This window comes from Aquarana catesbeiana, linkage group LG10, assembly GCF_042186555.1.
Source record: "Aquarana catesbeiana isolate 2022-GZ linkage group LG10, ASM4218655v1, whole genome shotgun sequence".
Classification (NCBI taxonomy): Eukaryota; Metazoa; Chordata; class Amphibia; order Anura; family Ranidae; genus Aquarana; species Aquarana catesbeiana.
In genome coordinates this window covers 51,134,021-51,152,570 of record NC_133333.1, presented here as the reverse complement: position 1 = coordinate 51,152,570, position 18,550 = coordinate 51,134,021, and the positions used below count along the sequence as shown (strand labels likewise).

General features: G+C 43.8%; 1 protein-coding gene across 3 annotated transcripts in view; it reads right to left on the bottom strand.

The window, feature by feature from the left end:
* Window positions 1–10,393, bottom strand: part of LOC141110673 (ETS-related transcription factor Elf-5-like) — a 31,378-nt gene extending 20,985 nt beyond the window's left edge. For 2 of the 3 annotated variants that reach the window (XM_073602159.1, XM_073602160.1), the window contains exons 1-4: window positions 10,246–10,393; window positions 9,896–10,032; window positions 5,843–6,016; window positions 1,718–1,804 (exon numbers count right to left, since the gene is read on the bottom strand). In XM_073602159.1, coding sequence (XP_073458260.1) covers window positions 1,718–1,804; window positions 5,843–6,016; window positions 9,896–9,983 — 349 coding nt within the window. In that variant the 5' untranslated portion in view covers window positions 9,984–10,032; window positions 10,246–10,393. Of the gene's footprint in view, window positions 1–1,684; window positions 1,805–5,842; window positions 6,017–9,895; window positions 10,033–10,245 lie in introns of all 3 variants that reach the window. The other variant, XM_073602158.1, reaches the window with a different exon arrangement.
* Between the last annotated feature and the right edge of the window lie 8,157 nt (window positions 10,394–18,550).

Sequence of the window (18,550 nt, the reverse complement as noted above, 5' to 3'; positions counted from 1 at the left end):
CAAGAAACTTTCTGAGTTGCTGACTATCATTATTATGGATCTATGCTGTGGAAAGTGAAAACCCTAGCCAGAGCACCAATCTTATGTCTCCATACTCCTAACACAGTAGCTGAGCTTGGGTAAGATTTGTTTTATTTGTTCTTAACTGTTTGGAGTTTTCAAGACTTTCTGTTCACACATAGTGCTCCTCACCTACCTCCACAATCTTGAAGAGACCCACTCTGAGGACACACCAGAAGTTGAGCCACCACAGACCTACACACCTCTTTGGTACACTTGGGAAAACTAGGGCTAAGGCTTCATACACACAACCACAAGAGGGCAGAACAGTGTATATTTGGGCATCATTTTCTACCTAAGAGTCACCAACAACCTATCAAAATACAGTTCATACTGCGATCTGTGAACTGATCTGGGGGTGTCATTAACTTTGTATTGACACCCGCAGCGCTTTGCATAGTGTGAACTGCCTGCGGGAGAGATGCGATGCAGGAACCAACACTGGAATCCTGCTGTTTTCCGCATCGCAAGAGTGTGAACCCAGGCTTAATCTGGAAAGACTATAACCTAATACCATTCTATTTTGCCCGCATTTACACAGAACAAATATACATGAAGTTTAACCTCTTGCCGACCAGCTTTACTGGGCAGAACGGCACAGCTGAGCGAAGCAACGTTACCTTACGTCACTTCACTTTTTGGTCACTAGGGGCATGCACGTGCGATGACCGCCGGGCTCCCGCGATCAATCGTGACAGATCCCGGTTCTCTCAGGGGAGTAGAGACAGTTTGTGTGTTCATACTAAGTATGAACACCGATCTCTCTCTACTCCTAGACAGTCCCATCCCCCCTACAGTTAGAACACAGTGAGGGAACACAGTTAACCCCTTGATCGCACCCTAATGTTAACCTCTTCCCTGCCAGTGACATTTATACAGTAATCAGTGTATTTTTATAGCACTGATCGCTGTATAATTGTCACTGGTCCCAAAAATAAATCAAAAGCGTCTGATGTGTCCGCCATATCGCAGTCCCGATAAAAATCGCAGATCGCTGCCATTACTAGTAAAAAAAAAAAAATAAAAAAAAATTAAAATGCCATAAATCTATCCCCTATTTTGTAGACGCTACAACTTTTGTGCAAATCAATTGATATACGCTTATTGCGATTTTTTTTGCCAAAAATATGTAGAAGAATACATATCGGCCTAAACTGAGGAAAACATTTGTTTTTTTGATAAAAAGTGTGGGATATTTATTATAGCAAAAAGTAAAAGATACTGTGGTTTTTTTTTTTAATTGTCGCTCTTCTTTTGTTTATAGTGCAAAAAAAAAAAAAACAGCAGAGGTGATCAAATACCACCAAAAGAAAGCTCTATTTGTGGGAAAAAAGGACGTCAATTTTTTGTTTGGCGCAATTGTCAGTTAAAGCGACGCAGTGGCAAAAAATGGCCTGGTCATCTTCTGGGGCTGAAGTGGTTAACAGGATGAATAGCGCTGCAATTTTTTTCTCATATAAATATTATTATGTTCCTTCTGCAAAAAAAAAAAAAAGTTTGCATGCAGTTTTTTTTTTTTTGCTGGCAAAGTTCCACTTTAAATGCCTATGTATGCAAGGGTTAAACAAGAGAATAAAATGCAGATAAAAGCCAGTGTGTATAAATTAGTAATATCCAAACATACTCTCATGGTAAGGCAAAGCCTTATTCTGCTCACCACAGACTACAGTCTCAGGCTCCGCATCCTCTTGTAAAACCTGTTGGTCCAAATTCTTTCTGCGTGTTGTCACCGTGTCTAACATGTCTGCGAGGAGGGGAAACATTAACGGTAAACAGCAAGAGGAGTGCAGACATACAGTATATTGTTCCTATAGACGGAGACTGTGGTTGATACTGTACTGAAACCCTTTGCATATTTTCCCAGAGCAAGGGGAATTTTGTTAACCTCTTTATGACCAAGGCTGCGCTACTTTCTGCTCTGGACCTTGCAGCACAAAAAGTTATTTTTTATTTAAAAAGAAGCTAATAATATTCCAAGAAAAGCTGCCTAACAATCTAGAGTAATGCAGTATATTTGTTGATATTAACTACTTGCCGACCAACCACCGTCATTATACGTCGACAGGTTGGGCACGATCCTGCGAGCCATCGTAGCTATATGGAGGCAGCTTTAAAGTGGTGTTCCACCCAAAAAAAAAAGAATGCATGAATGTGCCTAAAAAAAATAAATAAAAAAAAAATTTGGAATTTTTTTTTTTAACTCACCTTTAAATGGCTGTTGCTAGGGGGTCCCTCGTAGTCTGCCTCTTTCAGTGCCTGGGCTGGTGACATCACTTCCCCTCGGCGCAGGAAGGGCTCAGCTCTGCTCCCTCCCTCTTGTCAATCATCTGGGACACATTACAGGTCCCAGATGACTGAGCAGCCAATCACGGTGTGCGGCGCCACTCGCGCATGCACAGTGGGTACCCAGCTGTGCAGCCACAGCCCGGCGCCCACATTTGCAATGCCAGTGCCACCGAACGGAGGGGGAGAGGAGCGGGGCTTCTATCCCCCACATCGCTGGACTGTGGGACAGGTAAGTGTCTGATTATTAAAAGTCAGCAGCTGCAGTATTTGTAGCTGCTGACTTTTAATTTTTTTTTAAAAATGGGAACTCCTCTTTAAGAGCTTTAGAGGGCGCGTGACCCCGGAGCCGCGTGCCCTATGGCGTCCTGCGAACGCTCCTCAGAGAGCCAGAACGGGGATCTGTCAATGCAAATAGACAAATCCCCATTCTGCCAGGGGAGTAGAGCGAGATGTGCTGTTCCTAGTAATCAGGAACAGTGATCTCTCTCTACTCCCAGTCAGTCCACTCCCCCCACAGTTATAAACACTTAACCCCTTGATCGCCCCCTAGTGTTAACCCCTTCACTGCCAGTGACATTTATACAGTAATCAGTGGCTATTTTTAGCTCTAATCACTATATATATGTCAATGGTCCCAAAAAAGTGTTAAAAGTGTCCGATCTGTCCACCGCAATATCGCAGTCCCACTAAAAACTGCTGATCACCGCCATTACCTGCATAGCATTCTTGTTTGACCCTCCCCTGCCTGTCTCCATCAATGGTGGGGTCAGATTAGCCGAGTGATGGAGAAACATTGGAATACTAGTCAGTACCAGTTTGCAAAAGTGTATTTGCTTTCGAAGAAAAGGGTGTCCTACTTGGACTTGTGGATGCTACTGCATTATGGAAAAAACTATTAGAATAGTTATATGTAAATATTCCAAATACCGCTAAGAAGTCCCAATGGTGGGTATCAACCCCAAATTATGTATAGAACACAATCCACTAGGGAAATGGGGAATGGTGAGGAGCTTTGTGATAACAGGGTTTTGTGATAACCAAAAGATACAAAGGTAAGTATTAACACAAAAACAGTGTAAAAACAGATATTTATTAGAAAAGCTAAAATATCCCCTTTACAATTGAGTCAGGGAATTGACTGAACAATCCAAGGTGCATAACATGAAGAAAATACAAGATAACATAAAAACAATATCATCCACTTTGAATGAGTGTGATTATTGGTGCGTTTTCCTAGCCCCCCCGATGTGTTTCAACCAAAGTGGTCTTCCTCAGGGGTTTGCCCTTGGGTGGCACATCAAAGAATTTTATCAGCTCATAACGTGTATCAAACACAGCAGGGTAGATGATGCCGGAGGTCACCCAGGATGGAAGAGGGGTATCAGCCCGTGTGTCCCAGGCACAAGGGATACCAGCCAGAATGTATAAATGGTTTGCCTTGTTAAACAGGTGTATCGATAAAGTATGTCAGCAAAGGGGTAGTAGCTGTGGACCACATGTGGGGTAGTGAAAGTACTGAGCAGATGCTGGATGGAGATGCAGTGTTGATAGTGGAGATCCCCTGGGTTTGTTGTTATACTTTGTGTTGATGTTTCGTTTGACAACGTTTTTTTGACCCATAGGTCCACTATGTACTTTTACAACTACCCCACATGTGGTCCACAGCTACTACACCTTTGGTGACATACTTTATAGATACACCTGTTTAACAAGGCAAACCATTTATACATTCTGACTGGTATGCCTTGTGCCTGAGACACACGGGCTGATACCCCTCTTCCTTTTCTTGTGCTGTCTTCTGCCCCTCTTCCATCCTGGGTGACCTCTGGCATCATCTACCCTGCTGTGTCTGATACACTTCATGAGTTTATAAAAATTCTTGATGTGCTACCCAAGGGCAAACCCCTGAAAAAGACCACTTTGGTCGAAACATGTCTGGGCCCCTTGGAAAACGCACCATTTATCACACCCATTCTAAGTGGATAATATTGTTTTTATGTTATCTTGTATTTTCTGTGCACCTGTTATGCACCTTGGATTATTCAGTCAATTCCCCGACTCAATTGTAGAGGGGATATTTTAGCTTTTCTAATAAATATCTGTTTTTACGCAATTTTTGTATTAATACTTACCTCTGTATCTTTTGGGTAGCACAAAACCCTGGTGCTCCTCACCATTCCCCATTTCCCTAGTTGATTGTGTTCTATTAGAATAGTTTTTACATTATAGAATGGGGTGTTTCAAGACCGTCCATAATTTTTAAAGGGTGCCTTGACTGAAAAAAGGTTGAGAAACACTGACTTAGAGCACCGCTACGCCGATGGTTCTACTACGGTGACCTGCTTAACCCGGTTGCCGGCTTCCGTAGTGCTCATCCAAGCCCACTATGTAAGGTTTAATATAGAGACGCAGCACTCCTGAAAGCCCATGTACTATGTAAAGACAGAAAGCAACCTCAGGCTAGGCTCCTCCCGGGCCACCCATGCTGACGTGTTTTGCCCCAGCCACGGGGCTTAGTCATAGAGGTGGTTCCTGTTTTAACATAGGCTGTCAGGAGTGTGGTGCCTCTACATTAAACACATAAAAATGGGAAAGGGAAAGTATTGTGTTGTTACCTCATGAGTAAAGCACAGGTTTACTTTACGGCAGTGGTTCTCAACCCTTCTAGTGTCGTGACCCTTTGATAAAATTTCCCAAGTTGCGGGGACCCCTAACAGTAAAATTATTCTCGTAGCATGGGTTGTCAGCACCTAAGGCAAGACAAGTAATTTGCACCCCTAACCCATGGACATTTAGCGCTCACTGAGTCCCTTCCACTCGTATAGTTTTAAAACCCCTTATGGTACATTTTAGGATGTACCACTCTTTCTCTTTGTTCTCCTTTCTTTCCCTTTTATCTCTCTCTATCCTAATTTCTTGTTTTTTTTCCCATCCCTCTCTCTAGCCGTCTTTCTTGTTCTTTCTCTTGTTCTTTCCTTCCCCCTTTCTTTTGTTCTTCCCCCTTTTTTCCTCTCCCTTCCATGTATTCTCTATTTTTATTCCTTCTCTTACTCCTTGGAGGGCGGGGGGTTTAAAACCCGGACACATGATTCCAAACCTGAACAGTCTGGGTGAATCCTAGACAGGTGGCAACCCTAGCTGTGAACTGGATGGGTGGCTGCGAAGAGGCTGAGTGGGCGGCTGCGGGCTTCAAGAACAGCCCAGCTGGACGGCCACAGGCTCCAGGAACAGCCCTGCTGGGCGGCTGTAAAAAGGCTTCAAGAGCGGTGCGGGCTTCAGGAACAGCCCAGGATTCGGTGACCCCTGGCAAATCATCATTCGACTCAGGAGGGGGTCCTGACCCCCAGGTTGAGAACCACTGCTTTAAGGGAAATCCTGACACCCATTACACCAAATAAGAACTGTGATTGCGTTTTTATCTTACTGGCACTTATAAAGCTTACTGTATCTCAATGTCAAGCAAGCTAGTAAATGCATTTGTCATCTGCACACTCGCCTGTGAACTGAGGTTTTGTCCCATCAATGATTGTGTTGTCAGTCACACTCCAGATCTCTGAATCCCTCGGGGAACATTCGGGAGAAGTAAGGAAAGCCAAAAATGGTAAATTTGCGTCACTTGCTTCATAGCTGTACTCTGACTGCTCCCAGGAGTTTGGATTAAGGTAATATTCTAAAAGAGGGAAAAAGTTGGATTATTATGGGAAGCAGGGTGAGTGTTTGTCACGGCTGCCAAGCAGCTCTAGAATTCTGGATTAAAAGACACAGTATATTCAATATTAGCAGGGTTGTGTTTGGAATGGGAGTATCAGCCCTGAATTTTTTGTCAAACATATTTTCAGTACCAAAAATTGTGCAAAGTAATTTTTCTCATCTGTACATATTTGACATTCATAAGAAATATGAATATGAAATATGGATACTTCATATATAGGCACATGGTAATTATATCTCGGTACAGTAAGTCCCCTACTTACGACCATATTCTGTTCCGGGAGCTTGTTCGTAAGTCCAACTTGTTTGCGCTTCCTACAAAGATCAGCGCTTGCAGACAATGGCCCATCATTGATGTCAGTGGGAGGAATAGTGCCCCATCATTGATGTCAGTGGGAGGAATAGTGCCCCATCATTGATGTCAGAGGGAGGAATAGTGCCCCTTCATTAGTGTCAGTGGGAGGAATAATGCCCCATCAGTGGTATCAGTGGAAGCTATAGTTCCACATTGTTGGTGTCAGTGGAAGGAATTATGCCCCTCTCTTGGTGTCAGTGGAATTGTTGGTATCAGTGGAAGGAATAGTGTCCCATTATTGATGTCAGTAGGAGAAGTAGCACCCCATCTTTGCTGTCAGTGGGAGGAATAGTGCCCCATCATTGGTATCAGTGGAAGGAATAGTATCCCGTCACTGGTGTCAGTAGGAAGAATAGTGCCCCATTGTTTATGTTAGTGGAAGGAATAGTGCCCCATTATGGATGTTGGTTGGAGGAATAGTGCCCTATCATTGGTGTAAGTGGAAGGAATAGTACCCTATCATTGGTGTCAGTGGAAGGAATAGTGCCCCATCATTGGTATCAGTGGAAGGAATAGTGCCCCATCATTGGTATCAGTGGAAGGAATAGTGCCCCATTGTTGGGGTCAATGGAAGGAATATTGTCGCATTATTGTTGTCAATGAGAGGAATAGTGCTCCAAGGGCCAGGTAAAGGCAAGCATCCACAGCTTGGAGACCACTCTTTACTACACCCTGTGCAGAGGTTATCAAGCTTGCGGGTCAACAATCTAAGAGCCAGCAGACTGAGTGTGGATGTGCCTCGTGGTTGGTATCCGTTGAAGGAATAGCACCATGTCGTTGGTGTCAGTGGGAGGGTTTATACCCCCATCTTGGTGTCAGTGGGAGGGTTTATATCCCCATCTTGGTGTCAGTGGAAGAAATGGTGCCCCATTGTTGGTGTCAGTGGAAGGAATAATGCATTGTATTCATTTGAGGAATAGTGCCCCAAAGGTCAGTTAAAGGCAAGCAAATGGCCACATTAGGCCCACGAGCCACAGTTTTTAGACCACTGACCTAACCTATTCTAAAACTTAGGATTACTTTTAACACCAACCAATCATCACCTAAATGTAATTTAACCTTTATACCTGAAATTTCTCCCTACTTGAACTATAATGCTTAACCTCAATGTAACTCCTAATGCCACGTACACACGACCGGTCTTTCCGTCGGACCGAAGTCTGACGGTCTTTCCGACGGAGTTCCACTGAAACGGACGAGCCTACACGTGATCACACCAAAGTTCGTTCATTTAAAACGTGATGACATACGACGGGACTAGAAAAAGGAAGTTAAATAGCCAGTAGCCAATAGCTGCCCTTGCGTCGTTCTTGGTCCGTCGGATTAGCATACAGACGAGTGATTTTCCCGATAGGAACTAAGTCCGTCGGAAAGATTTGAAACATGTTCTATTTCTAGGTCCATCAGATTTTATGAAAGAAGAGGTCCGATGAAGCCCACACACGATCGGATCGCCCGACGGAATCGTTCCGTCTGATCTTTTCTGCCGGAAGGTTCGCTCGTGTGTACGCGGCATAACTCTTAACACTAACCTAACCTCTACGATGTTCTCTGTAGAATCTTGTGGCAACAGAAATGAGAAAAATAAATACTGTTTCCCTGCAATAATGCTGTTTCCCTGCAACAATGCTGGCAATAATGCTGATTTTAACCAGTTCAGATCATGTCATATCCCTGCACACCTAAAGATAGAAGTCTAATTCGGAAATACCATCTGAACTTGGTAAAAAACCTTATCCATCACCCCTACCAGTCAGCACTACATTGGTCCCACTACATCCTATCCCACTGTATAAACATGATTAATCAGGTAACCAAGACATCTAGGTTTATGCCTAAAGCCACCCTCAAAAAACATCCAAATCATGTCCACACAACCAGACATCTTCTAAAGTCTTAAGTCTGCTATACAATGTCAAGCATGGGTCTTTATGGCAGTCTAAAGATTAAGGCTTGCTATGCTTATGCATAAATAAACAGAGGGTCTTGGTTATGATGGGCACCTTTATTTTTTAACTCTTATGAAGTGTAAAATGACACTGGAGTAATATGTGGGTAAACTGGCAAAAACTACAGGACCCTAACTACAGAAACATGAGGGTGTACACTCAAATTCTAGAGGGAAAGGTGGACTTTCCAGTAATTTTTTTAAAAAGAGGCAAAAAAGCCTAAACATTACCCTATAAGGTTCTTCTATTCTGGAGAGTTTGTTCTCTCCTCTTCATAGTATGCTGTAAGTTCAGACTTTTCAATGGTGTCAGTACCTGACAATTAGCACTATGATGGCCTAACCCTTCTCTGCACCCAATATCACTGGATTCTGGTCAGTAGAACTGTACTTATTACTCCCAAGGTTTGATTTAGACATTCTGCCCCCCTACACCCATTGACTTATGCCTGCCCTAGTCCTACCCCAGTTAACAACCTAGCCTTAGTACCAGACTAACAGGATCAGATGTCAATGTAACAAGACACAGCAAGACTGGGAATGCACATAGTTAGCCCACTGTGTCTCAGTACATCTGGAACAGGTGACTAGAAGAGTAGAGCATGCCATCGTCTTATTCTGGTAGCATCTAGTTGTCAGACACAGGGTGGGTAAACTGAACAAATTTCCAGAAACAAAAGTGCAAAAACTTCAGGAATAATTAAACTGAGGACCCAGGTGGATTACAATGGCAGAAAAGAGGGCCATCTGCCAATCAAACCTTCTCAATTTACAATGTATTACTGATGGTCAGAAGTCCATAATACGCCCTTTCTACATATTCCTAGTATGACTACCAATTCAGGCACTGCTGGGCTTACTTATTGGAAAGTCTAGTATCCTCTGCAAAGTACAATAAAAATATCCTGTATTATATGGGAATGTGGTACTTGAACCCGGCAACATGATATCTGTGCCACCCCATGCAGTCCTGCCAATCTAGACTATGACTTGTGTTGACAAAATATGAACCTTGATCACTTTCCAGTTGGATTACAATGGCAGAAAAGATGTCAGTCTTCCAGTCAAACCAGTCCAGTCAAATGAAGTTCAGAAGTCAATGACATGCCTTTTCTATATATTCCCAGAAAGACTACCACCCAGGCATTGCTGGGCTTTCTTATTAGAAAGCCTAGGATCCTCTGCAAAGTACAAAGGAAATATCCTGTATTTTTTGGGGGGATGTGTTATTGGTAGCCAGCAACCCTTAAAAGTCTTGCTGCCCTAGGCCATGGCCTGTGTTGACTATGCAAAATAACCGTCTTTATCATCTCCCACCCCTAGCCCATTCAATCTAAATGCATTCTCTGTACATTCCTTAGAAAACAGTGTTACTAGCCCTAGTGGGTTCTTCAAAGTAATGGCAAAATCTTCCCAAAGGTAAAATAGACAGCAATTAAAACCCTAAAGGACCTCTAAACCTTCTCCGTTCTAAAATGGATAAAAAAGTTTTGGGCAGAGTTACACTTTAAACATCATTACCTGCTCAGCCTCACCTGTTAACGATGGCTGGTTGGTGCCGCTGCCCAGTTCAGCTGTCAGATTGCTCAGGATGGGGAATGGTACAGCAGCAGTATGGTACATCTTGCCAGATCTTCAGCAGACTCCCTCTAAATGCAGTCAAGTGCAAGCTCTGCAGGTCAGACAGGGTGGAACCAAGTGATTAAGGTGTTGATGTTCATGGACAGTGTGCTAGGTTACTGAATGATAGGAAAGCAGGACAGGGGAAAAGGCATTTACCAGAAATAGTTGTAGAACAAGAATAAGCAGTTTCTCGTACATCGGGAACAATAAGATGGAGAATTATACTGGTAATGTAGGTGAATTGTCTCTAACTGATCCTTACCATTCACAATGCATGTCTTCCAAGAAGCCACATCATTTAATAGGCTTATAATCGGGTTTTCTCCTGCTCATTGTTTTTCGGGTAGCTTTGCTTTCCCAGAGTTTCAGTTGAATGTATCAGCATGGCTGGCTGCCAGATCTCAACCTGTTATTAACTGCAGGGCACTCCCTGCAAGTTTATCTTGGAAAACAAAGAGTTACTGTAAACTGACGGGCAGGCAGGCCTCCTAATGATACCACAGCAGAAAAAATAATGACAGAAATAAGTATTATTGGAAGGGCTTAGGTCAGTATGATGATCTACAATCAGAAGGGGTCAAATTTTAAATGGACATTTCATTGTTCAGGTCATCCTTGGGTCAGTGCTATAGGGGTATTGATTATGGTCATGGTGCCATCTAGTGGATGTTTTTTTATATTACATTAAAAAGTTTGTCGACATTTATGTCTTCAAGGCATGTTGGAAAAAGTGGATCATTATTCGCCTTTAACTTTTTAACTCCCAGAGCATTTTCTGCTGTTTTTCCACACGTGCTTAAAAAAAAAATCAATCCAGGCCTGAAGACTACATAAAACCCCCCCAAAAGATAAGACCCCAGAAAATAAAATGGTGGTAGTTACAGTTTTTTATGTTGCCCTATATTAGCGCAATGATTTATCACGCACATAATTTCAGTGAAAAATACACTAAAGTTAATATTAGGGCACACAAACACAATATATTACGCAATTTTGGGGTAAAATATAAAATATGAGGTTGTGCCATGTAATTAGATGTCCAACATGTTAAGCCTTAAAATTGCATACGCCAATGAAACGACGACAAACTTCAGTACCCTAAATTTTCCATAGTTGATGCTTTAAGAGCTTTTTACAGGTCATCGGTTTAGAGTTAATCATTAATAAATCAACATTTTCCTATGTAGGCCCCCCCCTCCCCGCTGCATGTGTTAATGTGCATGTATGTGGCTCAGAGTATTTTTGGGGGCTAGTTTAAGTGATTTGTGTAACTTTATTATTTTAAACTTTTTTATCACATAGGGGTCCAAAAGTCCTCTGTCCCATACTATTTGGTTTCGACAGGCTCACTGTAATAAGACATCATGGGTCATTTTGGCCCCTGACGTCTCACCTGCCCTCCATGGAAGCTAATTTGTTTCTTCTGTGTGCAATTGGGAAAATCCGGACAGCCGCACTCCAGGAGATTATAATCCAAACTTCTTTATTGTAAAATCAGGAACATGTCATACAGTACATCGTAGACAGAGTGTACAGGCAATCAGCTTACGCGTTTCTTCGCCGCCACTGTGGCTGGGGAAAAGTGACAGTTGAACCCAGAATTGATCACTCCTCGGCTCTTACTAGGTAGGGGAGATCAGCGAACAGACGTTTGCTGGTCTCCCTCCCCTCTACCCAGTGGCACCATGCCGATCCTAGGTCTGCAGCCTGATCACTTCCACTTGACAGCTGACAGTTGGCTTGTCCGACTTACATTCATTTTCTAATGCTAATGCTGTAGAATCCGAAAAAGTGTGTGCAATCCTACTGCTGCCATTCACATATTCCAGTTGCTTTATTTATATTTCTCTTGTATTGACACGGCCTTGTCTTTCATTGTGCATAGTCATAACTATCTCATTTTGCAGAGTTATTTAAAGATTCTTTCAAACCAAAATTTCATAAGCGGTAGTTGTGTATGAGGAAGCAAGTGCTCTTTCATCTTTACCTGTCAGGAGATTCCTCCTTTTGCAGATTATAAATCCATAGATTTCTCATCAGAAAAAACAAACCAGTTGTTCGTAGATTCATAGTCATCTGGGAAGGCTGATGAGACAGTCACTGTCAGGCCTCTGGAGAACAGTCTCTCTGTTTAATAATGTTCGACAAATTAAATATTTAGAGTCTGTTTAATCTCCTATTCTGTTAACTGTTCAAATGCTTTAAACCAATAAAATTGGAACTTCACTCTACCAATCAACATTGATTATTTTTAAACTTCATGCTGTTGGTATTAGTAAATATACTTTCCTATCTATCAGACTTACTTTTTTTTTTTTTTTCATTTCTTCAGTTACTTCCTGGTTTCCTGCCTGCAAAAAATGATGGCATACATCCCGAGTCTTCAGGAGGTAAGGAAAGGAGGAGGGGTTTCTCAGCTAAGCACACTCTCCCGCATGCTTGAGCTAAGAGCAGACATTGAAGGATGGAGTAATTTGCTTTTAATAATAAAAATTACTTAAATAGTGTTATTGGTTTGAGGGGCTCAGATGCAGCGAAGATCTGCTTTAAGATCACCTTGTTTCCTATCTTGTTGGGACAGAGGGATTGCGCTTAATTTTGAGAGGTGTATATTTACACTCTGACCTAGGTCCCTATTTAAATGATACTCCATAATGAGTTATTCCTCAATGGGGTGTCTAGGTGATGAGTTGGCTGCTCTTGTAAATTGAGGAACTGTAAAAGTGGCCACAGGTTGTGGAACATATCAGTTCAGTATCCCACTCAAATATCAGTTCCACAGTGTGAGGCCACTGTTCCAGTTCCTCAGTTCATGAGAGCAGCCAACTCATCACCATTTGCCCCATGGGATACCACCAGTACATTTCTGTAAAATACATTATTTAGTATCCAAGTATATCTACCTAGGGTTTCAGAGCCATCACTCTACTACAGTACTTCAAATATTGCAATTGCTGTCCTGTTTTGATGGATGACTTGCTGCAAGTAGATAGCAGTGTGGGGTACCTTCCAAACGAGAGACTTGACAGTGCAACTAGGCTACATGAGACAGATTTTTGCAGGGGTACCAATGGATACCTAGAAATATGGTGAAAAACCTAGACACTGGTGACATACATACCTGTTAGTGGAGCTCAAGATAACGATGGTGGCCTCTTGCACAAATCTCATCCAAGCACCCCTAGTGGTGGAGAAAGGAACTTTTAAGGCAGCAGAAGGGCGCAGGTGCCAGAAAGTTGGGTCCGCAAACTTGATCTTGGAGATACTGAAGTCGGATGAGCAGAAGCGAGAGGTCAGGGTCACAAGTCAAGTTTGTTAACAGCCAGGCAAATAGAATCACGATCAGAATCCAGGACAAAGGCAGGCAGGGGTCAGCAAAGTACTGGCAGCGAGCTACAAAATCAGCATGCAGAATCCTATGAAAAAATCTAGGCCAGGTAACAGGAATCAGTAACAGACATAAGCAGACAAGGGGAATCCAAAGAATAGTCAGACCGAGCCGAGTCAGTAACAGGATCATTCAGACTTACAGGAGCACAAGGATAAAGCTGTTAAGCTGAGGATCATCCAGCAATAATAATATTAAGTAAGCCTCAGGTTTAGATAGGGCACAGGGTGCCCAGGACCTGGGGGTGCGCCTGTGCATCCACATGTGCACCATGGCGTGTGCATGCTCACAAGTATGAGCATGCACCTGAAAATGAGCACAGCTGGCTTGAGGTCCCTGACAACCCTGTACACATAGGTGTGTGCAGCCTATTGCATTAGGGTGTGCACCCCAAAGCTAAAGCATACATGGGTGGGTGTGTGTGTATATACAGTACATATAGTATCTCACAAAAGTGAGTACACCCCTCATATTTTTGTAAATATTTTATTATATCTTTTCATGTGACAACACTGAAGAAATTACACTCTGCTACAATGTAAAGTAGTGAGTGTACAGGTTGTATAACAGTGTCACGTACCTGACGGTAGAGCCTGATATGCAGGGAACGGCCTCTCTTGCTCCTCTGATTCTGGCCCCCTGATAGAGTAGACAGGAGGAGCAGAAGTGCAGAGTCGCACAAGTGTCAAACAGTTCGTCTTCACTGTAATGTAGAACAGCGGCAGGTGGCACGGTGCTGGAGCAGGATTCTCCAATGAGCGGAAGATGCAGGTCAGGCAAGCCAGGTCAAACACTGGCGGGAACGTCAGGAGCAGAAGCGGAGGCAGGAGCGTAGTCTGGATGCAGGCAGGGTCGGCAACGGGCTCGCAGCGTGGTAGTAGGAGCAGGCAGATGCGGAGTCAGAACAAGCCGGGTCAGATGCAGGCAGCAGGTAGCAGAGTCAGAGGCAAGCCGGGTTGGTAAACAGGTGCAGGTATCACGGGTAAAGCAGGCAGGAACACATGGGAACGCTGTAGAACGGACAGCACTGGATGCAAGCACAGACCAAGTTTACATAGCCTCTTGGTAATGTGCACACAGGTGCACCGAAGGTGTTCTGGCAGAGGCTGAGGTCACAGGTCGACTTTTCCGTCGGCCATCTTGAGTACTGGCTGGTCTTCCCTGACAGGCTGAGGTCACAGGTCGACTTCTCCTTCGGCCATCTTGAGTACTGGCTAGTCTTCCCTGACAAACAGTGCAACTTGGCTGTCCCCTCAAAATAACTCAACACACAGCCATTAATGTCTAAACCGCTGGCAACAAAAGTGAGTACACCCCTAAGTGAAAATGTCTAAATTGGACTCAATTAGCCATTTTCCCTCCCCGATGTCATGTGACTCGTTACTGTTACAAGGTCTCAGGTGTAAATGGAGAGCAGGTGTGTTAAATGTGGTGTTATTGCTCTCACTCTCTCATACTGGTCACTGGTCAAGTTCAACATGGCACCTCATGGCAAAGAACTCTCTGTTCTATTTCACATGCAAATAAGCCAAAAAACTTGTTAAAAACAAGGCAAATCTCGATTAGCAAAGTACAGTAGCCCACAGTGATCTTAGCTGCTCATTGACCCACAAGGACATTTGGATATTAATGCACAATCTGAAATCCCATAGAGCACCAGCGAGCAAGTCCATGAACAGTAGAGTTCTGCTCAACTGAACATTACTATTCATGTAAAAGGAGAGGAGATTATCTCAACAATATTGATTGGGCCAGGTTTTGAATTTGCTCAATTAATTTTCTCCCATGCAGTTGGTGGCTAGCAAGTGTCTTCTCATGGATAAAAAATTGTTATCTGATGTGGACAATACTGGCCGATAATGGTAACAAGTATAATCTTGTGCCTGTTAGCACAGTAAGGGAGTCATAGATGAGCAGATACACTATATTGTCAAAAGTATCATGCTATGATTAAGCAACAAGAATGGCCTAAAACGCGTTAAGCCCCATACCCACTATCAGATTTTCTGCTGATTTTTTCCTTCAGATTTACCAAAACCATATAATATGAGGTCAAACCTTAGGAGTTTCAATGTGTATGCAACCCGGCAGGCCCTTGCACTACATGGTTTTGGTAAATCTGAAGGAAAAACTCAGCAGAAAATCTGATAGTGTGTATGGGGCTTTAGTTGTATGCTATACCCTTCGTGTGTACATTGTGGATTGTCATCGTGAATTTTCTGTATCAATAAAGGTGATTTATGGAAGTGCGGCCAGCCAGACCTTCTTCACATTTGTGAGTACTATTCTTGTTGATCTTAACCGCTTGCCGACCATAGTTATACGGTCTGTGTTATATCTGTGTTAACAGTTATACTCCAGCAGGGCACTTCCAGGTAGGCAGCGCGCTGGCTCTGCTGTGATTAAACACAGCAGATGCGATCAGTGGGTGCCAGCCAATGGATGACCAACGGCACCTGCTGATCGTCTGGAAGACTCACAGGACAGAACTCTGCCTTTGTAAACAAGGCAGAGTTCTGTCCTTTCAGCAGGGAGAAAATAGATTTTCTTTCTCTGCAAAGCAGGGGATAAAATCCATTGTTTCCCTTAGTAATAGCAGCAAAAATAGTAAACACAAACATTAATTAGACACTCATTTAACCCTTTGATCGCCCTAGCTGTTTAACCCCTTCCCATCCACTGTCATTAGTACAGTGACAGTGCGTATTTTTAACAAGGATCGCTGTATTAGTGTCACTGGTTCCCACAAAGTGTCAAAAGTGTCAGTGATCACCGCCATTAGTAGTAAAAAAAAAATGTTAAAAAAAGAAATTCCAGCATATCCCATAATTTGTATAACCTTTCGCAAAGCAATCAATATACGCTTATTGGGATTTTTTACCAAAAATACATAGCAGAATACATATTGGCATAAATGTAGGAAAATTTGATGTAAAAAAATGTTTGCAAAAACTTAAAAATACTGTTCTTTTTTTTTTGATTGTCAGTCTTTTTTTGTTACATAGTAGGTGAGGTTGAAAAAAGACATCAAGTCCAACCTATGTGTGTGATTATATGTCAGTATTACATTGTATATCACTGTATCCCTTGTTAATAACGCAAAACATATAAAACACAGTGGTGGTATTTGACCACCACTGTGTTTTATATGTTTTGCGTTATTAACAAGGGATACAGTGATATACAATGTAATGCTCCCGCTTCCTCCCGCTGTTCTGTGTCAAGTGCCCTGTCCATGATTCCATGAAGCGTGTGCTCCAGCAGGAAGACTAGAGGCTAGATGCATTCTTGATCAGTAGCCACTGGTGTGGCGAAAAGAAGCCAAGCTCCCCTGACTCTGTCCTGGTGCCATACATGCACAGGTACTCATTGATGGTCCTCTGCTGTGTGTGCAGCTGCTGGGGCATTGCCAACGTTGAGTTCCACCTGGTGGGCATGTCACAAATGAGGCAGTTGGTGGGCAGGTTACATTCCCTTTGAATATCAGCCAGCCGAGCACTGGCATTGTATGACCAGCGGAAATTACCACAGACTTTTCTGGCCTGCCTCAGGAGAGTGTGCCAAACATGGAACATGGGTCAAGTGTCCCTGTCAGAGGGCAGAGAGAAGGTTGGTGCCATTGTCACATACAACCTTTCCTGGCTGAAGCTGGCGTGGCGTCAACCACCTCTGAGCCTGCCCCTGCAGAGCTGACAGAATCTCTGCCCCAGTGTGGCTCCTGTCCCCTAGGCAGACCAACTCTAGCACCGCATGGCATCTCTTAGCCTGACTGCTTGCATAGCCCCTTGAACGCTTACGGAGCACTGCTGGTTCAGAGGACAAATCTGCAGAAGAGGTCATAGAGCAGTGGTTCTCAACACCTGTCCTCAGGACCCACTAACAGGCCAGGTTGGCAAGATAACTGAAATACATCACAGGTGATATAATTTGCTGCTCAGTGATTGCAGTATTCTATTCTACATCTCCCCAAGGCAATACTTAAAATCTGGCCTGTTAGTGGGTCCTGAGGACAGGAGTTGAGAACCACTGCCATAGAGGAAGAAGAAGAGGAGGGGTGGAGGAGAGAACTGTGGCAGAATCCACACCACCATTTTGGAGGTGTCCTGCATCCTTACCAGCTGCCAGCAGAGTTATCCAATGCACCGTGTAGGAAAGGTAATGTCCCTGCCCATGCCTACTGGACCATGAGTCAGCGTTAAAATGAACCTTACTGCTGACCACCCTGTCCAACGAGGCCAAAACATTGCCTTCCACATGCCGGTAGAGAGCCAGAATGGCCTTCCGTGAAAAGAAATGGCGTTTTGGAACCTGCTACTGAGGTACAGCACATTTCACAAATTCACGAAAGGGGGCAGAGTCTACCAGCTGAAAAGGCAGCTGTTGCAGTGCTAGCATTTAGACGCTGAGCATGTGGATGGCTGAGACCAAATTTCTTTTTACGGTTCAGCAACTGGGGTAGGGAAATTTGCCTGCTAAAATCAATTGGTGGTGTACTGCTAGCAGATTGGCTGCAATTACTTGGGACACCTATTGCTATACCTTCATTCCTCTCAGTGCAGGTTTTTCTGAGGACTGGAGGTATAGTAGGGTTGGTGATCCCAGAAGCGGAGCAAGGAGAAGTCCGCCTTTTTCTATGATGTGGGTCTATCAAGTGCTATTGACAATGGACTGCATGGCAGGTCATCATATGTCTGGTCAAGCATGTGGTGCCCAAGCGGCTGCTGTTCTGGCCACACTTGATTCACATCAGACATACATTGCAAACAGCAACGGTGCAATCTGCTGCACACATGTCGAAAAAGGCCCACACCAAGGAACTTTTAAAAGTCAGCAGGAGTCAGCAGCGCCCTGCACCTGCGGAGCTCTGCAGTGTAATGCAATAGGGTGGCTGCCCTTAAGCTGCCCCCTAGAGGACATCCTGCCTCGTTCGAGTTGTGCCTCCTCCTCCTCACTTTCCTCCTCTGTTCTCTAAGGCACCCAAGCACAGTCAGTGACCTCATCATCCCCTCCCTCCTTGTCACTGGAGCAAACTTGGCAGTATGCTGCAGCTGGGGGAACATGACTGCCAGTTTCTTGTCCTTCTGTGGCACCCCCTCTCTCTCTTCCTCAACCTGTGAACCAACATCAGAGCCTTCAAATCGCTGCGCATCCTCCTACAGCATATAACCGACACCGTGGT